Source organism: Xenopus laevis, chromosome 3S (assembly GCF_017654675.1).
Source record: "Xenopus laevis strain J_2021 chromosome 3S, Xenopus_laevis_v10.1, whole genome shotgun sequence".
NCBI classification, from domain to species: domain Eukaryota; kingdom Metazoa; phylum Chordata; class Amphibia; order Anura; family Pipidae; genus Xenopus; species Xenopus laevis.
The window spans coordinates 2,360,897-2,385,355 of NC_054376.1; the positions used below are offsets into that span (position 1 = coordinate 2,360,897).

Sequence of the window (24,459 nt, forward strand, 5' to 3'; positions counted from 1 at the left end):
ACGGAAAATGTCCACACACAATCCGAAAAAAAATACGAACTTACGATTCTTACGACTTTATCTTTGCGTCTATGGCCAGCTTTACTGTGTGCTGGAGCAAGTTGGCCATCATAGGAATTTCGAATAGAATAAAGTGGGGGGGCCCCAAACTGACCCCACAGAGTCAGGCTGTATATACATGATTTTATATTTATATCACAATACAGGCCAAATGCCCAAAACTGTATACGCAGGGAGTCAAGTTGGTGTTCATTAGTGATGAGCGAATTTATTTTCCAGCCATAGATTCCAGAAAAATTCCACTGAAAAACATTTCCGAAGTCGCCCGAAGTTTCCTCGTGAGGCAACTTCAAGCAACTTCTTAAAACAAAGCGCCGCGTGTGCATTGCCGCAGCCGATTTTCATTTTAGCCGGCGAAGGTCAGGGGGAAGTCAGTTCGGGGAGATTGTCGGACAGACCCTAATGCATTAGGACAAAAAAGTCGCCATCAGAAAAAACACCCATTGACTTTAATGCATTAGGACAAAAAAGTCACCATAAGAAAAGACACGCATTGACTTTAATGCATTAGAACAAAAAAGTCGCCATGAGAAAAAACGTCCATTGACTTTAATGCATTAGGACAAAAAAGTCGCCATAAGAAAAAACGCCCATTGACTGCGTTTGCCGCAGTGGATTTTCATTTTAGCCGGCGGACGGCAGGGGGAAGGCAGTTCAGGGAGATTGTTGGACTGACCCTAATGCATTAAAACAAAAAAGTCGCCATCAGAAAAAACGCCCATTGACTTTTATGCATTAGGACAATAAAGTCGCCATAAGAAAAAACGCCCATTGACTTTAATACATTTTGCGAAAATTGGCTGTTTCACAAATTTTTTGGCGTAGTGAAACGTGCCAGATTCGCTCATCACTAGTTTTCATATTGTAAGTGAGTGTATACAGGAGGGTAACAGGAGAGATATAAGGGACGCAGCATTATTCTCATTAATTAAAGTCAAATTACAAAAGCCCAATGGAGGAGCTTTGATTGACATTCGTATCTTCTAGGTCCACGGCCACCCAAAAGGCTTTCCCCATTTCAGCTCCCTCCTGATGCCCCGCTCTCATTCAAATTCAACCCGATCTCTTTGAGGGAAACTCCAGATAATAATATAATTGTCGTTAATTCACTCTGATTAGCACAATGACGACTAGGTTTTAATTAGTGTGAATTTGTGGTATCAGAGGGCTCAGCGCGGTGGCGCAGTTAATTATAATGTGTCTGTGCCAATTAACCTTTTTGCTCTTCTCATAGAAAGAATTCAATAAAAGTCTCTGTGGGTATTTGAATAATATGTGAGCTGAGCATTTGAAAAGGTGATCAGTAAGGAAAGTCACTGAGCTTTGTCTCGTTAAACTGTGAACAATGTCCAACCATATGATCATTAATTAACTCACTGCTCTGAGAAACCTCTGCCCAGGCCTCTGCTAGTTATGCTCCTGCTCTACAGATATGGGCAGCTCGTTAATTAGCAGCGCTAAAGTGGGACGTTCATTATTAGATTGTGCCTGATACGAACAGCAACAGAAAAAAATATCCAATGATTAATGCTTGATAAAGAGATAAAGAGGTTTATACACAATTACTATGAACTTACATGTATCAAACTCAACTCTCACTTATTCAGTAAAAATAGCCCCATAATTATTCAGTAAGCGATAAAAAGGCTGTCAGACACATTTCATGCTGAATTGTGCTTAGTACAGGGAATACCTATGTACCATAGTTTTATGGGATCTCTCTGTACAGACTATGAGCAAACTTAGGGGACTGTTCCTGCTGAATTGTGCTTAGTACATGGAATACCTATGTACCATAGTTTTATGGGATCTCTCTGTACAGACTATGAGCAAACTTAGGGGACTGTTCCTGCTGAATTGTGCTTAGTACAGGGAATACCTATGCTGCCATAGTTTTATGGGATCTCTCTGTACAGACTATGAGCAAACTTAGGGACTGTTCCTGCTGAATTGTGCTTAGTACAGGGAATACCTATGCTGCCATAGTTTTATGGGATCTCTCTGTACAGACTATGAGCAAACTTAGGGACTGTTCCTGCTGAATTGTGCTTAGTACAGGGAATACCTATGCTGTCAGTTTTATGGGATCTCTCTGTACAGACTATGAGCAAATTTAGGGGCTGTTCCTGCTGAATTGTGCTTAGTACAGGGAATACCTATGTGCCATAGTTTTATGGGATCTCTCTGTACATACTATGAGCAAACTTAGGGGACTGTTCCTGCTGAATTGTGCTTAGTACAGGGAATACCTATGTACCATAGTTTTATGGGATCTCTCTGTACAGACTATGAGCAAACTTAGGGACTGTTCCTGCTGAATTGTGCTTAGTACAGGGAATACCTATACTGCCATAGTTTTATGGGATCTCTCTGTACAGACTATGAGCAAATTTAGGGACTGTTCCTGCTGAATTGTGCTTAGTACAGAGGAAATGTATGCTGCCATAGTTTTAGAGAGGATGTAAGGATAGATAAATAGATTGATGTATATTTCATTCTATACATCTGATATATTATCTTTTTTACAAAACAGACTAATAATCAATGGAAAATTCCACTTTCTGTTGCACTTGGTGCAGTTTTAGTGACTGAATCTCCTGCAGAACATAAATAATTTAGAGAGAATTTAAAGAAGGAATAAAGAGTCCTAGGGCTTACACAGTAAATCTCATCAGTGAGGATTGAAAGGCCTTAATGTGCAGACTGGGAGAGAGAAAGGAGTGTAATGATATCTCGGAAATCTTCATATATATTGAGGGATTTGTCACAATCCACACGATTCACGTGGGAAGAATTTTTGCTGAGTTAAAGAAAATAAGGGTGAGAGAGAAGAGCGACAACAGAGGACTCACTCACAAACTGCAGCCTAGCCTTAAAGGATAAGTAAACCTTTAAAATAAGTAAATGTAAAATTGAAGCACTTTTGTCATTTACATTCATTATTTATTTTCTTTTTATTCCAAGATATTAAGGGATACATGTGCTGTTAATATGAATGAATTTTGTTCTAACAGCGCCACCTGCTGGTCAGTTTCTGACCAGTCTGACCACCAAGTAGTCAAGGAAGTTGTCAGGAGAAAGAAAGAGGCTGCTCTGATGTTCTTCTGCTTAGGAAAACAATCAGAAACCTTTCTCACATCTTTCCTAAGCAGAAGAACATCAGAGCAGCCTCTTTCTTTCTCCTGACAACTTCCTTGACTACTTGGTGGTCAGACTGGTCAGAAACTGACCAGCAGGTGGCGCTGTTGGAACAACATTCTGAAGGCCATTCCAGCTAAAAAATTGCCCCTTTGAAAAAAAGTTGTGTCAATAAAGGAATGCCAGGGCACCACCTTGTAAAATTAAATTATTGGAATGAGGGTTGTCCAATATGTGACCAGAAAGCTGTATGGGTTGCTGGGGGTTTAAATGGATACTGTCATGGGAAAAAAATTTTTTTTCAAAATGAATCAGTTACTAGTTAGTGTTGCTCCAGCAGAATTCTGCACCGAAATCCATTTCTCAAAAGAGCAAACAGATTTTTTTTATATTCAATTTTGAAATCTGACATGGGGCTAGACATATTGACAATTTCCCAGCTGCCCCAAGTCATGTGACTTATGCTCTGATAAACTTCAATCACTCTTTACTGCTGTACTGCAAGTTGGAGTGATTTCACCCCCTCCCTTTTTTCCCCCAGCAGTCAAACAACAGAACAATGGGAAGGTAACCAGATAGCAGCTCCCTAACACAAGATAACAGCTGCCTGGTAGATCTAAGAACAACACTCAATAGTAAAATCCAGGTCCCACTGAGACACATTCAGTTACATTGAGTAGGAAAAACAGCAGCCTGCCAGAAAGCATTTCTCTCCTAAAGTGCAGGCACAAGTCACATGACTGGGGGCAGCTGGGAAATTGACAACATGTCTAGCCCTATGTCAGATTTCAAAATTAAATATAAAAAAATCTGTTTGCTCTTTTGAGAAATGGATTTCAGTGCAGAATTCTGCTGGAGTAGCACTATTAACTGATGCGTTTTGAAAAAAACATGTTTTTCGATGACAGGATCCCTTTAAGGTCTTTTAATGACTGGAGGGCCGCAATGGGATAAAAATACTAAATATAGAAATGAAACATTTCATAGATTGAGTTACTAGTTCATGACCTTTCATCATCATTAGAATTTTCAGTTTGGGGGCCCAGGGCAAATACTCTCTCTCCGCTACCTTAATTCAATGACTGAACGGCCTGCTATGAGGTCATCGTGTGTATTTCATCATCATACGTTAGCCTTTCCACTTTCTATTGCTCCCACACTACACTACACAAGCCTTTCCTTTTAGCCAATCACATACGGACAATTAATTTTTTTTCATTCTAAAACTATAAAATCACAAATATTAACTCTACAGCATGGTTTTATATAGCCTCTAATAGTAATCATCAGGAAATACAAGAAAACAATAATAGTTACTATTTCCCTCAGTTTCCTCAATATTTAAAAATCTTAACAGAACAGAAAAACAAGTGACTACTTTGCACTTGTCTATTTACGCCATTGCTTTTTTTTTTGTTTTTTTCCTCTAAAAGATAAAAAAAAAGATCCGAGAAAAAGTGAAACGGCAGATTGCGCTTCATCGTGATTTACAGCTGCGGCTATTTGTAGATATTTATGGAATGCAATAAAAATGTTTTTTTTTCTTTTGCTGGATGGCCATAAAAATAAGTCTCGAGTTGTCAGGCGATGAATTTGTCTCTCTACGATTCTCCTACCTTACTGCAAATTTGCCAGAGAGCAGGAACCGTCATGCGGATGACAGAAAAAAAAGAATTAATTCGGCATAAAATATTATTGTGTTTGATAATATCCATAAAATGTTCTCAATGAGGAAACAGATAAAGTGCCGAATAGCCTGTGCGTTTCCCATTGCTGCTAGGAATATCCCGTAAAAGTGCCGAAATCCTTTGTTTTAGAAAAGCGGTGACATTATTTAAAGAGAAACTATATGACAGCGGTTATGGTTCAGAGGGAACCAAACTCCTTAATATAATATACAAGTATGGGATCTGTTATCCAGAAACCTGAAAGCTCCAAATTACGGAATTTTATCCAAATAATCCAAAATTTTAAAAATGATTTCCTTTTTTTCTGTACAGCTATGAGACATGTTATCCAGAATGCTTGCGACTTGGTGCTTTCCAGATAATGGGCCTTTCTGTAATTTGGATCTTCATCCCTTAAATCTATTAGAAAATCATCTAAATATTAAATAAGCTGGTTTAAGGATTAATTATTTTAGGGCGTTGATCAAATACGAGGCACTGTTTTATTATTACAGAGAAAAAGGAAATAGTAATTAAAAATTTGGATTATTTAGATAAAATGGAGTCTATGGGAGATGGCCTTTTCGTAATTCAGAATTTTCTGGGTAATGGGTTTCCTGATAATGGATCCCATACTTGTAATAATAAAACAGTCGCTTGTACGTGATTCCAACTAAGATATAATTAATCCTTATTGGAAGCAAAACCAACCTATTGGGTTTATTTAATGTTTATATGATTTTCTAGTAGACTTAAGGTATGAGGATCTAAATTACAGAAAGATCAGCTGGAAAGCCCCAGGCCCCGAGCATTCTGGATAACAGGTCCCATAGCTGTAGTAATAAAACAGAACATTGTACTTGATCCAAACTAAGATATAAATCATCTTTATTCTGATATGACCTGGGGTTTTTCCGGATAATTTTTCTGTAATTTGGATCTTCATACCTTAAGTCTACTAGAAAATCATATCAACATTAAAAAAACACAATTATCTGGTTTTGCTTCCAATAAGGATTAATTATATCTTAGTTTGGATCAAGTACAAGGTTCTGTTTTATTACTACAGGTATGGGACCTGTTATCCAGGATGCTCTGGACCTGCAGTATTCCGGATAAGGGATAATTTAGATCTTCATACCTTAGGTTTACTAGAAAATCATATAAACATTAAATAAACCCAATAGGCTGGTTCTACTTCCAATTAGGATTAATTATATCTTAGTTGGGATAAAGTACAAGCCACTGTTTTATTATTAAACAGAAAAAGGAAATCATTTTTAAAAATTTGGATTATTTGATTATAATGGAGCCTATGGGAGATCGTAATTCATCGCTTTCTGCATAATGGGTTTCCGAGTAATGGATCACATACCTATATATTGCAACTACAGAAGTACAGAACCTTTTACTCGATCCAAACTAAGATATTATTAATCTTTATTCTGGTATCCAGGGTGCTCGGGACCTGGGATATTCTGGGTAACGATATTTTTCTGTAATCTAGAGCTTCATACATTAAATTTACTAGAAAATCATGAAAAAACATGAAATAAACCCAATAGGCTGGTTTGGCCTACAATAAGGATTAATTATATCTTAGTTGGGATAAAGTACAAGCCACTGTTTTATTATTAAACAGAAAAAGGAAATCATTTTTAAAAATTTGGATTATTTGATTATAATGGAGCCTATGGGAGATCGTAATTCATCGCTTTCTGCATAATGGGTTTCCGAGTAATGGATCACATACCTATATATTGCAACTACAGAAGTACAGAACCTTTTACTTGATCCAAACTAAGATATTATTAATCTTTATTCTGGTATCCAGAGTGCTCGGGACCTGGCATTTTCTGGGTAACGATTTTTTTCTGTAATTTAGATCTTCATACCTTAAATTTACTAGAAAATCATGAAAAAACATGAAATAAAGCCAATAGGCTGGTTTGGCCTACAATAAGGATTAATTATATCTTAGTTGGGATCAAGTACAAGCGACTGTTTTATTATTACACAGAAAAAGGAAATCATTTTTAAAAATTTGGATTATTTGATTATAATGGAGCCTATGGGAGATCGTAATTCATCGCTTTCTGCATAATGGGTTTCCGAGTAATGGATCACATACCTATATATTGCAACTACAGAAGTAGAGAACCTTTTACTCGATCCAAACTAAGATATTATTAATCTTTATTCTGGTATCCAGAGTGCTCGGGACGTGGGATTTTCCGGATAACGATTTTTTTTATGTAATTTACATCTTCATACCTTAAATTTACTAGAAAATCATAAAAAAACATGAAATAAACCCAATAGGCTGGTTTTGCCTCCAATAAGGATAAATTATATCTTAGTTGGGATCAAGTACAAGCGACTGTTTTATTATTACACAGAAAAGGGAAATCATTTTTAAAAATTTGGATTATTTGATTATAATGGAGCCTATGGGAGATGGCCTTTCTGTAATGCGGCGCTCTCTGGATAATGGGTTTCCGGATAACGGAATATTGCAACTACTCTGTTAAAGGCTGCAATGTTTTGCAGATTCATACTTGCAATATTAACATTGTTATCCCATTAAAGAGACAGTCACACTCAGCCGAGTGGGGGGGTTTAGTACATAGCGCGCCTTCTACTTACATTTGCACGTGCGGAGGTTGAAATCGCCCTTGGTTGATGTTGTAGAAAGTAAACGCTTGGGTGGGGTTGCAGCTGTACTCGTCCACTTCAATTAAAACCCTGCTCTGCGGATGCCGTCTGGATGCCATGATGTGCGAGTGGGTGAATGCCATGCTTTTGTACCAGAGGCTTTTCATAGGAACATCTCTACTATCTGCCTCCGCCGATGAGATAGGGTGGTATCATCATATACGTTCCCCCGTCACACCCCGCCTGATTACCTAAAAAACACATGGAAAAGAGAGAGTGTAACTATTTCACGCTGAATCTTTAAGCAATGATTGCACATCATTATTAACCCATTCTGGCATAAAAGTACTTGCTATCCCTCCCTCCCTAGGCAATTTTTGGAACAGCCTGAGATTCCTCACATAACCCCCCCACACACACACAATTTCCTGCATTGTTAGAAACATATTCAGTGTTAATAACTATAAACATCACTTAGCTGCCTGCTTTTTTTTGTATTAATGTCTGTTCCTCTGAAAGATAAAAAGGAATTTAATTGTAGACGTCGCCAATGACAGGCTGCAAGCGGTTAAACATCGCTAAACGACAACGTTTAAGTGACAGCGCTTTGTTTTTTAAGAACAGAAGGTATTTTTTTTCTCTCTATCTCCCCAAGCAGACGTAATTGCTAACAGGCACTAGAAGCAGCACCGGATTTTTAATTGTGGTTTTTATTGAGAGGAATATGTGACAACTCTGCGCAGCGCCGATGCGATTAAAGTGCATCAATCCCGATTTTAAAGCGACGTTAATAATTATTGCTACAGGAAATGTTTGATTTCTGGAATCGTTTTGTCAGAAGAATGACTAGGGAAATTTAAAAAAAAACTCTTAGCCTTGACTAAAAAAAATTAAGAAGGACACATGTGTGGTCCTCAATGATGGGTAATTTTTATAGACATTTAAAGGAGAAGCTATAACACAGCATTTATTCTGCAGAATGGTTTACCATACCTGAGTAAACAGCTCTAGAAGCTCTCTGTTTGTATAGGATAGCAGCTGCCATATTAGCTTGGTGTGACATCACTTCCTGCCTGAGTCTCCCTCTGCTCACTCATAGCTCTGGGCTCAGATTACAGCAGGGAGGGGAGGAGGGAGCAAGCCCGGATTTGTGTCGAGGCCACAAAGGCACGGGCCTAGGGCAGCAAACATTTAGGGGCAGCATGCCGCCCAGCTGCATCACTAAGGAGCACTGGGGACTCAAAGCCCCACAGTGCTCCAGTGATTGAAAGTGTGCATCTCGCAGCCGGCGCTAGGACCATGTAGCGCCGGCAGCGGCGGGGGGCGTGCACAACAGAAAAGGCCGGCACTGGGACCATGCAGTGCTGCAACTCAAAATCGGTCCTGGGAGGGAGGGGGAGAGGATCAAACTGAGCATGCTCAAGCCCTAGCCCTGGAGATTTAAGCTGAAAACAGGAAGTCTGATACAGAAGCCCATGAGTACACAATAGAAGGAAAGAAATGTGCTGTTTGACAGAGGACTCACAGCAGAATTACTTTGGGGGATTACTGGTGTATTTATATATAGACCTTTCTGACAAAGCTTACTTACTTTTAGCCTTTCCTTCTCCTTTAAGGGAGAATTAAACTCTTAACTTAAAAAAAACATACTCCCCTACCCTACGTAGACACCATCTCTCGTTCCTCCAGCTTAGCTGCTACCCGGGAAAATGTCTCTAGCTTTTTACTTACCCCTCGGTGCATATTCAGGGATCGCAGTTCACGGCAGCCATCTTCCGGGTCTTCGGTAATCTGAGACTGAGACCAGCGAAGCGGTGCATTCGCAGTTGGAGCAATTTCCCGGTTTGTGACCGAAATAGATGGAAATTGCTGAAGTGCTGGAAGAAGACACGAAGACCCGGAAGATGGCTGCCGTGAACTGCGATTCCTGAATCTGCACCGAGGGGTAAGTAAAAAGTTAGTGGCATTTCCCTGGGCTAGCAGCTAGTCTGAGGGGGAGGAGGGAGTGGGGTCTACGTAGGGTAGGGGTTTTTTTTTTAGTTAAAAGGGTTGAATTCTCCTTTAAAACAGATCATTTGCCCAAAAGGGGTCACTAATGAATTGAGCTGCCTATCAGAGCAATACAGAACTTAATTTCATCTTCTGAATCCCTACTAGTAATGTGCCTGTCTGTATCTGAGGTAGGTACCTACTACTACCTAGGCCTGTGCCTATATAATAATGACTGCAGGGGGGCTTGAGGGTGACCCACAATGCACACGAAATCCGTGTCACCTGCAATTTTCTTTTTACTGCAGCAGCGCTTCGGGCTTCAGTCTCTGGCAGTCAGAGCCTAAATGCCACCTCAGAACTCCACTTGATTAAAGGGGTTGTTCACCTTTAAATGAGTTTTTAGGATGACGTAGAAAGAGATATTCTGAGACAATTTGCAGTTGGCTTTTCATTTTTTTATTCCTTGTGATTTTGTTCAGCAGCTCTCCAGTTTGCAGTTTCAGCCGTCTGGTTGCTAGGGTCCAAATTCCCCTAGCAACCAAGCACTGATATGAATAAGAGACTAGAATATGAATAGGAGAGGCCTGAATAGAACAAGAAGTAATAAAAAGTAACAATAAAATGGCCATCTGTAGCCTTACAGAGCATTTGTTTTTAAGATGGGGTCAGTGACCGCCATTTGAAAGCTGGAAAAGGTCAGAAGAAGAAGGCAAAGTATTAATATATATATATATATATATATATATAATATATATATATATATATATATATATATAAATAATGAAGACCAATTGAAAAACTGCTCAGAATTGGCCATTTTCTAAGATACTAAAAATGAACTCGAAGGTGAAAGAGCCCTTCAAATATGAGCAACCGCCTTTGACAGCAGAATCACCTCAGCGGTACCTCAGAAGCCTTTATATGTTCCCGCTCACACCTGGCTCCTCCCCCTCTGCTGCAAAAAGCGAAGGCGGCCTTCAGACAGCCCCACGCCCATCCTATTACTCCTCCTCCTTATCTCCAGAGCCAGCTTTCCGACCAATCAACTCCCTCTACCCACCCACTTCTCACCTCCAGGCTCGGGAAGTTGTCCTGACGCTACATTTTAGACCAATGAGAAACTCCTCCCTTCAGCCGCCTCCGCCCAGTCTCTCAGACAGTAGGCCCCGCCCCTCAAGGTTCCTGAGGCGAATCTGCCTGTCGACGCTGTGTGGAGCTCCTCCTCTAACTGTGACGCTACTTTTGTGAGGTAAAAATTCCTCTCAGGTGTTTTTCTTTTTGTTTAACTGACACACTGTAACAACTGGACCTTTCTTTGCCTGAGGTGATTCGCCTTGTGGGAGAAACCAAAGGCCTAGAGTTTCCATTGCAATAAAAAATTGAATCATTCGTTTATTTTAAATAAATGTATATGTGTAACTAGTGGTGTAACTAAATGTTTCTGGGGCCCAATGAAAATAAATGAGTTTTAGGGCTCCCCCCCAATAAAACTTCCACCCCCCCCATAAAACTTCCAGAAAATGGCCTATATTATTATATTATGGTTTGGTTGGAAGGAAGCAGAGCCTGTGGGGGGCCTGGACCGTGGCCTCTGCTTCCTCTGCACCCCCATAACCAGTGGCGTAATTAGATATTACTGGGCCCCACAGCAAATTTATTTTTCTAATATTGACGTTTCTGGAATGGGGTCGCCGACTCCCTTCTAAGGCAGACCCTAACTGTTGTAAGGGCAGAGACACACGGTCAGATTTGGGGAGATTAGTCGCCCAGTGACAAATGTCCTCTTCTTCGGGGGCGAATAATCTCCCACAAACTGCCTTCCCTTTCCTTGGCACTTGGATCACTTCGTTTTCCGAAGTCGTCCGAAGTTTCCCCGTGACGCAACTTCAGGCGACTTCGGAAAATGAAGCACTCCGAGTGACGTCTCACCGGCGATTTATATTCTAGCCGGCGGGAAGGCAGTTTGGGGGGATTAGTCATCCCAGAAGAAGACGAGATTTGTCGCTGGGCGACTAATCTCCCGGAATCGGATCATGCGTCTCTGCCCTAAATGGATCCATTAGTTGATCCATTTCTTATCTTTGTCCCTGCTGAGCAGAATCCCTGAGTTTCAATGAAGGCGGCAGTTAGAATTGATATAAACAGAGGCAGGCCGGGCGCCCTAGGCAGCCATCTCTTCCCCCTCATTTCCCGTCACGAGTGCATGTTCAGTAACGCAGTTCCCGCACACTTGCTCAGTAAAGCCGATCCAGCGCATATGCGCAGTAAGCCACAAGTTCATGCATCGTAACGCCACTCAAGCGAGTGGAATAGTGCAAGCAGAGTTCCAGGTGGACCCGGTCTAGGTGTAGGCAGAAGAAGTAGCTGCCCAGCGCCCCCCCCTTTGGTCGCGCCCTAGGCAGCTGCCTCTTCTGCCTACCCCTAGTTCCGGCCCTGGATACAAATATTCCCCTATAGGTGCTACTGACTCAAACACCAAGGACAGGAACATTCAGAGACGGAACTAGGTGGGGGCAGGCCCTGGTGCGGGCACTGCAACCGCTGCAGTGGTTGCGTGACTGCCGGGGGGCCCTGTGGGGGTTCGGGCCCTGGCCCAATTGCACCCCCTGCTCCCCCCGTAGTTACACCACTGGGAACATTTAACATTCAGTTTTGGAAAAACATAAAAGATAAAATATAGAAGTATGAAAAATAGATTTTGAAAGGTGAACAATAGTGATGTGCAGGCCGACCCGAGGCCCGCGGGTCGGGCGGGTTCGGGCCGACAACTGGACAAAATGCGCGGGTCGCGGGCGGGTGTGGGTCGAGCTCTTCTCCTGCTCCCCCCACCCGCGATCTAGCACTGCCGGCTTCCGGCGCCAGAATTTATAGACTTCCGTCTGCCCCATCCCTTCTGTGACGTCACTGCGGGGCGGGTCTATAAATAAAGGGGAGCAGCGGGCCGGGTCGGATGCGTGAATTCTCAACCCGCACATCACTAGTGAACAACCCCTTTTAAGGGGCAATGTGCATTTACCTTTAAAGTTACTTTTAGTATATTTTCTAGGGATGCACCAAATCCCGGATTTAGTTCAGGATTCGGCCTTTTTCAGCAGGATTCGGATTTGGCCGAAACCTTGTGCCTGACCAAACCGAATCTGAATCCTAATTTGCATATTTGCATATGCAAATTAGGGTCAGGAAAGGAAAACTTTGAAAAAATTATTCTTTTGTGACGAAAAATCACGTGATTTTTCCCTACCCGTCCCTAATTTACATATGCAAATTAGGATTCAGATTCAGTTTGGGCAGGCACAAGGATTCGGCCGAATATCACTGTTTGCATCATACTAAGGGACAGATTTATCAAAGGACAAGTTGAATTTTCGAATAAAAAAAATTCGAATTTCGAGCTATTTTTTGTGTACTTCGACTAGGGAATAGTCCAAATTCAATTCGAACTTGTTAAAAATGTGAATATCGAAATTTATCAAGTACTGTCTCTTTCATCATTCGCCATGTAAAACCTGCCGAATTGCTGTTTTAGCCTATGGGGGACCTCCTACAACCTATTTGGAGTCAATTGGTGGACTTTGAAAAATCAAAGTTTTTTTGGGGAAAATCAAATTTGATCGAATGAGCTATTTCTTCGATTCTTACAATACGAAAACGGATCTTTTCGACCAAAAAAACCTTCGACTTAATTTCCGTTGGTCTTTTTGATTTCGAATTTCGAAGTTTTTTCAAATCGAAATTCGACCCTTGATAAATATGCCCCCTAAAAGTTACTTTAAAGGTAAATGCACATTACCCCTTAAAGGGGTTGTTCACCTCCCAAAATCTACTTTTCATATTTCTATATTTTATCTTTTATGTTTTTCCAAAACTGAATGTTAAATGTTACCTTGGTGTTTGAGTCTGGCAGCTCAGTAATCCAGAAGCAGACACTGAAATGTTTACTTTTTACATCACATAAGAAGATTTTTTTCCATGTTCTCCTTTCCTGCATATGCAAATTAGGATTCGGTTCGATATTCGGCCGACAGTTTCACCAAGGATTTCAAGATTGGGCTGAATCCCAAATAGTGGATTCGGTGCATCCCTATTATTTTCAGACACATTGCAATTGGCCTTCCTTTGTTATTTATTTAAAATTGTTTAAGTTTATGTTCAGCCGCTGTATGGTTGCTACGGTCCAGTTTACCCTAGCAACCAGGCAGACGTTTGAGCGCAAGACGAATTAGGGCCATTAGTTGGTGGTTTTCTATTTGTGAGGTGCTTTCGATCTATTCATTTGCTGCAGGGATATCTCTGTAATATCTGTGGGTAACAAAGTGCTTATATTCCATTGTCTGTAATGACCATACAGGCATATCTGAGGTTTATGTGCTCATTGGCCACTTTATCTAGTAATCATCATGGGAATATCTGTCTCGTTATGACTAAAGGGATTGCCAAAAATGTCATTGCTATTTTGTCGAGACAGCCCTGACTGCATTGTCTGCATAGAGACTGTCCCTTTAATCCATTTCTCAGGATACCCAGATGCATAGCACCCTATATTTTAGTTTAGACCATGTCCCCAATCCACGCAGGGTACCCCCAGTTAATCAGAGACCCTTTCAGTGCTGGTTGAGAATCGACTCTATGCTGCAGTTCAGTTAATGAAGAGGCATAACTACCATTCAGCAAACCCAGTGCTGTTGTGCATTCTTTTTTCCTATCTCCTCTGCACCAAGTGAGCTTGAATGGAGTGGGCTACCAATTATGACTTACAGTGGGGGCCCCAAAATCTTTGTGGGAGCGGATCAGGGCCCGGATCTGTTGCGGAACAAAATGTAATTTCCTTAGAGAAGAGAAATATATATAAAATATATATAGCGTTAAAAGGAAAGTATGAGAATTCCGCAAGAATTACCTGCACATTTCCCTAGGCGTTTCGCTCTGTTAGATTTTCAGCTTTCATCCAAGTGAACCAGTTTGTAAAAGCTATTTTTAAAAAAAAGCTGCATTTGTGTAAAGAGGAATCAGTGATCCTATTTTAGTGTCACTCTCAAAGAAAAAGACAATTCTGGCGAAGCAGGCAGGTAGCCCTGAATGCAATGGAATCATTAACCCCACAATCCCTGGACTGATATTTTTAGCGCAGTATCTTTACATTGATGGACCACTGTCTAAAATGAATTGGTGTGTGCGTGGTTCCGAAAACCTGTTTAACAGCATTATTAAATTCAAACAAGAACATTTTTTATTGTAAAACATTGTACATTTTCAGTCGTATCCAAGAGCTTGGCCAAACCAAATCCAAACTCAAAAAAATGTTGCTAATTGTTCATATCAGCATTTTCCACTTGTGAGACTAGTGATGGGCGAATTTAAAGAAATACATTGAACTGTATGGACGGCAAATTTTGGCGCACGATGTGGCACGACAAATATTATAAATAAAATAATATTGAATAATTATAATATTAAATAATATTATAATAAAATAATATTAATGTTGTAGGACCTGAACCCCTTTTTTCCTGCTATCTATGCTACTGCTGCAAATGCCTCCGATTTCAATACTGGGAACCTTCTGGAGCAGAAGAGTACTTCCCCAGTCTCACCTGGACCCGGCAACGGTCACCAAATTTGAACCCAAACCTGTCCTGTGAATGAAACCAAGGTCCCGCGAATTTTGGGTCTAAAAGCACGTCACTAAAATACAGGGCTGCCTTGCTCCCTTCAATGCTGTGCTCTGCACCCAAATTTCCCATGTTAAGCCGGCCATAGACACAAATATAAAGTCGCAAGAATCGGAGTTTCGTACGATTTTCAGACCGCGTTTGGATCGTCTGGACATTGTTCGTCAGTAGTTTAGTCGACGGGACAGGTTAAAAGATTTCTGTTGGCTAATTTCTCTGCATGTATTGCATTCACTAGAATTTGTGGGATGTAAATTTGGTACAAATGCTGTCACAGACACAACATCGTCTGATTCGTTCTTTTACTACTTTATTTAATGTGAATGGTAAGTGGCAGGTCAGAAGATTGGGATGTCTGATCATTCGTCGGATATAAGGGTAAAAGCTGCACGTCTATGTCTAGCTTAAGAGCTGAGGGGTTTCTACGTAAGGCCTCACTTAAATAAAATATAGAAAGTGGGTAGGTTCTTTTAAATACATCTGAACATATCCACAAACTGGTGCATATTACTTTTTATGGACACTACCAACTTGCACTTGCCCACCAATGCATAAACAGATGGTTGCTAACTGGTAGAAAAATTCTACAAAACAAGAAAGAAACTCTTTTCAATTAGGGTTGCCACCTTTATGTCTGGCTGAGACCGGGCGGGAGGCGGGTCTGTGACATCAGTGGGTGTGTATGTAACATCAGTGGGCGGACCCGGGACGTCAGTGGGTGGGCTATGACGCAGCAATCAGCGATTGGCCGATCGCCGTGTCAATCAAGGGAATCCTGCCCGGTTTTCCATATTTGGAAAACCAGACTGGAAGTATAGACCCTGGCAGCCCTTCAAAATACTGGGTCAAAACCGGACAGATGGCAACCCTTTTTTCAATGGTGCTTTGGGTCTGGCAGCATGTGCTTTCTGAAAGAGCCAGCACTTTAGGATGGAACTGCTTTCTGGCAGGCTGTTGTTTTTCCTACTCAATGTAACTGGGACCTGGATTTTACTATTGAGTGCTGTTCTTAGATCTACCAGGCAGCTGTTATATTGTGTTAGGGAGCTGTTATCTGGTTACCTTCCCATTGATCTTTTGTTTGGCTGCTGGGGCGGGGGTGATATCACTCCAACTTACAGTACAGCAGTAAAGACTAACTGAAGTTTATCAGAGCACAAGTCACATGACTGGAGGCAGCTGGGAAACTGACAATATGTCTAGCCCAATGTCAGATTTCAAAATTAAATATAAAGAAATCTTTTTGCTCTTTTGAGAAATGGATTTCAGTGCAGAATTCTGCTGGAGCAGCACTATTAACTGATGTGTTTTGAGTAAAACCTATTTTCCTATGACAGTATCCCTTTAAGTACACAGACCTTTCTCTGAAGTAGAGCGAGGTCCTGCAGTAAAAGTAATTCTCCTTAGTATGTGACACAAGGACTGCTGGGAGTAGTGGATTATAGTATGAGGAGAGTGTGTGAATAGTGTATGTTACAGCTGTTGGCATATCTGCACATGTTCTAATCATGACTTATTGTCAGTGTGTTGATTCTGTTAATCAAACACTTCAGCGCAGAAGGGCCATTACGACAGAACAATGTGTTAACGAATTATAAATTACATGTTGCTCTTGAAAGGACACATTGTAACACAGATGTATTCTAGTTCCAGAAATAGAACTGAAGGGTTTTTTTTTTTTTCCGTGCAAACCTAGGAAAGGCATTTTCTTTTTCCGATAATGAGGATTTTTTGCGCACGACCTTCTGCTTGTGGGAATTTATTAATTGTTCAAGGCACAGTAATGGGGAAGTCCAGGGAAGATACCTAATCCTATTGAAAACAACATCATTTGGGGGATTTTGTTTATCTTATAATGCGAATCAAATGCATATTCATTCGCGGACAGCATATGCTGGGGTCAGATTGGACCTCCTAGGATCTGACATGTAGATTCTACAATCACATCATGAAGATGAGGACAGTGCCCGTTGCGTAGGACAGGACAGGGGCTGCCATATTGCTTTTTCTTACCCATGACTTCCTCACTAGATCTAGAATGGCGCTATCTTATAACGGGGCTCTTGGGGCGCTTTCGTACCGTGAAAAATCGAAATGAGACAAGTGTCATTGTTTTAAAGTAGGTCAGTTATTTGTGGTCTTGATATAATAGGTGATTATGTAGTGACCTTCTCTTGTCCTTGGTAAATCCTAAATATGCCAGCCTCAAAGGCAGAGTCTCAATTGTCCAAGAAAAGCTGGAGGATCAATATTTCTTTTGTCTGTAGTATAAAAAGGACACTTAAAATATATATACTGTATATCTCACAATCTATATGGACAGTATGTAATAATAATGCTAATACAGGTATGGTATCCGTTATCCGGAAACTCATTATCCAGAAAGCTCAGAATTATGGAAAGGCTGTCTTCAAGAGACTCCATTTTATCCAAATAGTCCAAAGCTTAAAAATATTTCCTTTTTCTGTGTAATAATAAAACAGTAGCTTGTACTTGATCCCAACTAAGATATAATTAATCCTTATTGGAAGCATAACCAGCCTATTTGTTTTATTTTATGTTTACATGATTTTCTAGTAGACTTAAGGTATGAAGATCCAAATTACGGAAAGATCCGTTATCCGGGAAACCCCAGGTCCTGACCATTCTGAATAATAGGTCCTATACCTGTAATAATAAAACAGTCGCTTGTACTTGATCCCAACTAAGATATAATTAATCCTTATTGGAAGCAAAACCAGCCTATTGGCTTTATTTCATGTTTATATGATTTTCTAGTAGACTTAAGGTATGAAGGTCCAAATTATGGAAAGATCCGTTATCCAGAATACCTCAGATCCCAAGCATTTTGGATAAGAGGTCCCATACCTGTAATAATGTTTTCTAATATTAAGGATAATAATTGATGTATATTAAATAAACTGATCAAAAAAAATATTTTTAAAGCTGTAATTAGTGTAAATGTGAATCTTTGTTTGTAGAATTACAGTGTTGTGTTCAATTCCCTGTGTCCTTTTATTCTTCATTCTTGCCGCGTTTATAGTTGTGTACATGTCATTGCTATTGTCCGGCATTGTCTGTCTGTCCCATGTTTTATTTCTGCATTGCTAGATGTGACTATTGAAACAATCTAGCAGAAGCCAGCTGATGAACAGTCCTGTGTAGCGTGTGAGCCATGGACTGGAAGTGGGTATAGACAATAAATAGCAAGTGACTGACAAATTCTGGCCGGACCCACACCACCACCAAACTTTCTGCTATAGTCTCAAACTATATGTGTGGCCCTATATGATATAGTCACTTCCATGTAAGAGCTAGCTACATTACCATGATTTCAACCAATGGGGTCAATCAGTGGTGGTGGCCAGTTTCGGACTGGCCCACCGGGAAACCAGGAAAAGTCTCGGTGGGCCCAGGCCCTCAGGCTGCTAAACATTTGGCCTATTTCATGGTCATTCGCTATTTTTATGAGAACAAAGAGGCTAAATAGATGGAATAATAGATTATATAGTCTGTAAAGAAGAGACAAGGAGAATAGAGCTTGATTGAGGAGAGAAAGAATAATTATAATACTGAGAGTGGGGCCCTTGTCTAAGATTAATTGGTGGGCCCCTGGTCAAAGGTTTTTGTAGGCCCTGTCATTCCAAGTACACAGAGGCCCAAACAGCCAAACTTTCTATGGAACTATACAGCAGCCCCACAGATTGCCAGTCCGGGCCTGACGCTGGCCATAGACGCAAAGATAAAGTCGTACGAAGCGAAAATTTGTACAATTTTCAGACCACGTATACCATGGCGATCGGTAGTTTAGTCAATGTGACAGGTTAAAAGATTTATTTTGGCTAATGATAATATCTCAGCATGTATTGCCTATCTGACCATATCAATGGGTGACTGTCACTTCTATTTGTCAGACATAACTTTCATACAATTGCTTTCACGGCAGAACACGTCTGATTTGTTCTTTTACTACTTTATTTAATCTGAATGGTTAGTGGTGGGTCGGAACGATTGCAACATATGATCGTTCGTCGGATATAAGGGTAAAATCTGCTCGTCTATGGCCAGCTTTAGGCTCACGTTGATTGGCTGCGTTTTAGCTAGTATATTAGATGCCCACTACTTGGTAATGAACCTCAGTACCCCATTCAGTTTTAGTTGGTGCAAAAACTTGGGCAGTTACCAATAGATCAGAACAAAATCTTAATTTTTTCCTAAATATTAGAAAATAGAAGCTAAAGTCTGATAGTTGCCGTGGGCAACCTCACTGGTACAGTTTAGCATCTGTGTTAATGAGCACCCCAATAACTCCAGACATGCCAGTAAAATCACAATGAGCATATAAACTCCAGACATACCAGTGCAATCACTGCATAAATGGATGAGCACTCCATTAACCCCAGACGTGCCAGTAAGATCAGTTGAGAAGATGGATTTAAAGCATTAAAGATGTTTGGCGGTGGGGGTGGTGTTTGTCAGGGTCCAGCGGAAGGGAACAGTGGTGGTGTTCAGCAGGGCCTAGCAGGGGAGTTGGGGCCCGGCGGAAAGTGGGGCTGGCGGTTTTGGGGTCCAGCAGGATTTTTTTTCTCAGTATCCCGGTGGGCCAGTCTGACCCTAATTTATACAGTTTGCCCTGTAATCATTACTGCTAAAAGGGTGATAAGAAGCCTCAATTACTATACTTATTTGTGATGTAATGATGTGAATACAGCAGAAAATTTCTCTACAGATGTTTGAGGGGTTAGAAAAAAAGTCACTTGCTTCCAGGGTCGGACTGGGCTAATGGGATGCTGGGAGAATACCCGGTGGCAAGCCCAGACTGGCAATCTGTGGGTTCTGGCAAATGCCAGAGGGGCTGCTATAATGTGCCATAGAAAGTCAGTATCTAGTGAGCTGGTGGCGGCTGTTTGGGTCTCTGTGTGGGCTGGGTGGGCCTCTGTGTACCTAAAATGTCAGGGCCTATTTTAATTCTCAGTCCGGACCTGCCTGGTGGGACCCACCAGCCCAGATTGGCTCCCACCGGCCTGACACTTTGTACTTGTCATTCTCTCCCCGACTGATGAAAAAAGCATGGATGCACCGGTCAGGGGGACCCTGAGGTTGGCGATGAGGAGTCGGGGCCCCTGATGTGGCAGTCCTGGTGGGCCCAGACCCCCAAATCCGACACTGCTTGCCTCCACTGTATATAGTGCTGTGGGTTTCCAGCCTTTGTTATGTTTGTACAGATGCCAATGGGCTGGAGATGCACATTTTAGCTTCTCTGGGGAAGGTACTTGCTGTGCAAATGAACAGCGGGGCAGTAATTGCAGTTGTTTTTCTGAGAAAGGAGCTTTATGTACAACTTGGGGAGGGGTAGAATCACTTCCATCCAATAAACTTTGTCCCCTGGCTATCTCGTCAAGAAGGTACAATAAGCTGTGAAAGTTAAGAACTCGGCTCCCATAGAGTAGAGGGTCCTGCTGAAGTATATTGGGCTGATGAGCTAATGACTCATTTGGTCTAATAACCTATTTTTCTAAAAGTTTTTACCTAGTTCTGGACACATATCTGTAACCCACAAACGTGTATCACAACTTAGCACCGACATTAGTATCACCCCATACTATAGGGAGCTCCACTGAGCAGCTTTCATTTTTCTCCTTTTTTCCACCATGAGAAACATGGAGACAAGAACTGTTGTGTTCACTTTATACTTCCACTATTTTGCAGTGTTTGCTTGTATGAATATCCTATAAATGTCGTGACATGATACTTCTACCTGGGGGACTCGATTAAAAGCTCTGTGATTGGCTCACGGAAGCTGCTCCATTCCTCTACTGAACACTGATTGAACGGCAGAAGGAAGAAGCATCCGGCATAGGGTATTATACTAGGCCTTTGTAGTTTGCTGCATTCGCTTTTGCACAACAATAAAGAGCACCCGAATCAAATGCCACAAAAGCTTTGAGAGTTATGCAGAGATGTATTGGAGCAAATGGAGTAAATGCCCAAACCTTTGTTCACGCACATACACACGGATTCCCAATAGTATATAAAGATTTTTCTACATCACATTACCGTATACTCGAGTATAAGCCGTCCCGAGTATAAGCCGAGGTACCTAATTTTACCTCCAAAAACTGGGAAAGCTTATTGACTCAAGTATAAGCCTAGGGTGAGAAATGCAGCAGCTTCTGGTAAGTTTCAAGCAAAAAATTGAGGGTTTCTGCTCCCATTGGAGGTGCCGGCGTGTCGTTTTTGGATGCCGGCGACCATTCTTGGACGCCGGCGAATATTCTTGGAGACTATTCTTGGACGCTGGCGACTATTCTTAGACGTCGGCGATCGTTTTTGCGCTTGACCCGAGTATAAGCCGAGGTAGAGTTTTTCAGCATATTTTGGGGGCTGAAAAACTTGGCTTATACTCGAGTATATACGGTAGGTACATTTCTTCCATCTATACACATACATATTCCTTTATACACACACACAAAGGTTTACTTACATGCACGCAGCATATACCAAACACTGACACACAAACTGAATGCATATGAATCTTAAACACATTGGATTCATTTCTTAGCCATGTCTTTGCAGGGGCTCAATGTAATTTCACTTGCTTGCCCATGACTTGGTGTTCTGGCTAAGCGTGAAAGAATTGATTTTGTGGCTACTTTACACTTAAAATTAAAGAAAGGAAAAAGTTGGTTCCATTAGAGAAAGTTTTTGGGGCTAATCGATTTCTGAAGCTTCAGGCTCATTGGTTTAGCCAAGAGACAGAGCTTCTCATCTCTGCGTATCCTCTACAGCCACTGGGATTCATCGTTGCCTCACTAGAAGCCCAGAGCTCAGGGAATTGATTGCTAAATTAATATATATATATATATATATATATATATATATATATATATATATATACACACACACACAATGAGCTGCCATGGAATGGAATAATAAGGTCCTCTCTATCTCCATGCACATCTCGATGATCCCCCCCCTCCCAAAGTGCAGTCTCATTCACAATAAAACAAGGGGCACAGTGAAAAGGAACAACACGTCACCCCCCCCCCATGCACTGACCTTTAAATAATGATGGATGGTGTCCTGACCAGAAGAAGGAAACCCAGAGAGTCAGCCGTCAGACACAGAAGCCTCGGCTCTTCTTTAATCTCATGTTCATGCTCCGGAATACACTGTTCTACAGCAGAGCCGCCGGATTTCACTGTGTGAGAGTGTGGATGGGGGGGGGGTGTTTGTGCGTGAAATGATTGACAAGAGTTGGGGGCGCTCCCCTCTAAATATTATACAAGGCTTCCCATATGGAACTGCAGTCAGCTGGGGATTGTATTCATGATGGATGGACAATAAAAGAATGCAAGATGTGGTTAAAATACAGTGCTCAGAAGATGCCTTTAGTTAATATGCAGCGGATTAACTCTTTCAATGGAGAATGGTTACCTCTGCAGCCGGGCCCTCTATCAGGAGCAGGACACCCAGGGGTGTAACTACAGAGGAAGCAGACCCTGTGGCTGCAGGGGGGCCCAGGAGGTACATTGGGCCCCATGATGAGCAATTTCAACATATATTGGTAAAACAGGACAAACACTGGATATGTTGGGGGCCCTCAAATTAATTTGCCGTGGGGCCCAGAAACATCTAGTTACACCGCTGCCTGAACCGGTGCAGCTCACCATTCACAGGAAGCTGTAGTGCAAAGATGGCAAGCTCTTGTGAAACTACTTCTTTCATTTTCAGGGAGAGATATCTACAGTATAAAGTCCTTGCATCCTAATCTGTGTTCCCTGCTGCTATATTGAGTGCCATCAGTGTTACCTGCCTGCAATGACTGATTTTTTACCTTGCATACATATGGACAAACCATTGAAGCTGAGCAATAGCAACAGGTGCAAGAAATTACTTCCTTCCCCCCCTTATTACAACCATTAATATCTATCGCAATGATAATGTCTCTGTCATTTCATTGCATCTCTACAGGTAAAACCCACTAGAAATGGATTCATTTAGGGATGCACCGAATCCACTATTTTGGATTCGGCTGAACCCCCGATTCTCGAGAACCGAATCCGAATCCTTATTTGCATATGCAAATTATGGGTGGGAATGGGAAAACATATTTTTACTTCCTTGTTTTGTGCAAAAATTCACGCGATTTCCCTTCCCGCCCTTAATTTGAATATGCAAATTAGGATTCGGATTTGGTTCGGCCAGGCAGGAGGATTCGGCCTAATCCTGCTGAAAAAGGCCGAATCCTGGTCCTATCCCGAACCGAATCCTGGATTCGGTGCATCCCTAGATTAATCACAAAAGTTTAAGAAAAATAAGTAAAAATGTTTTATTTTATCTAAGCCAGATATGCTAAGGAACATAATTTAAGATCCCATTAAAAGGAAATTATTATTTTTTTTGCATCGCAAACGACAGCAATAAATCTGTGTTGGTTGTTAACCATGCGCATTGCACAAAAATGCCCTGTTTTTGGGAGATCTGATTGCTGAAATAATAGTTCAGTTGGGTGATAGAGAAAATATTAAGATCATTTAAAAAAAAATGGCAATGGCATATTATTATTAAGATGAAAAACAGAGCTTGAAGCTTTGGACTGTGCATGAGAAATTCTCTAGTTCCCCCAACATCTCTCTTCCCTGGATACCAGCCAAATTCTCCCACAGAGGCTGCAATATCCAGGACACGTGTCTGCCTTCTTCTTCTCTATCTTCCCTTCAGCAGGGGTCTGCATTGCGCTCCAAACCCAGCTGCACAGCAGGAGTTAATATTATTATTAACTTTCATTTATAAAGCCTCATTATGCTCTCATTGTGGCAGGGTAACAAAGTGAGACATGATTTAGAACAAAATGGTGCAGAAGCAACTGGGGAACACTTCAGAAGCGGGCCACCAAAGCTCTCAGCATATTACTGTTTATTTATAAAGCTCAAATCATGTTCTTTCAAACTGTGTAACTAGGATTACGTGTGATTATCTGACATTGCATGTTTCTGGGACGTATTATATTCAAATAATGAAACCTCTGGAGTTCTTTGGGCAGGCTGGAAGCAGGAGGAAAGCTAAAAATGGACCTAATGGTCTTTATAAATCTTATTATAAAGTGACCCTACTTTCTGCATTTAACTAACACATAAATGATTGCCAATCCTCTCATACCTGACACATGTTTTTTGTTTTCTGCAGAGTGTGGAGCTGTTAATATGAAAATCAAATAAAATATTTTAAACTAGAGTGTTGAGCTGGGACATATTCATGCACAAAGCTTGTTGGCT

The 24,459-nt window shown here is 41.2% G+C and overlaps 1 protein-coding gene across 2 annotated transcripts in view; it reads right to left on the reverse strand.

Annotated features, from left to right (window-relative positions):
- Positions 1 to 22,696, reverse strand: part of mpped1.S (metallophosphoesterase domain containing 1 S homeolog) — a 39,976-nt gene extending 17,280 nt beyond the window's left edge. Inside the window, exons 1-2 of one of the 2 annotated variants that reach the window (XM_041587857.1) lie at positions 22,241 to 22,696; positions 7,512 to 7,771 (exon numbers count right to left, since the gene is read on the reverse strand). In XM_041587857.1, the coding sequence (XP_041443791.1) occupies positions 7,512 to 7,687 (176 nt within the window). In that variant the 5' untranslated portion in view covers positions 7,688 to 7,771; positions 22,241 to 22,696. Of the gene's footprint in view, positions 1 to 7,511; positions 7,772 to 10,418; positions 10,551 to 22,240 lie in introns of those variants that run through there. The other variant, XM_041587858.1, reaches the window with a different exon arrangement.
- Positions 22,697 to 24,459: the final 1,763 nt, after the last annotated feature.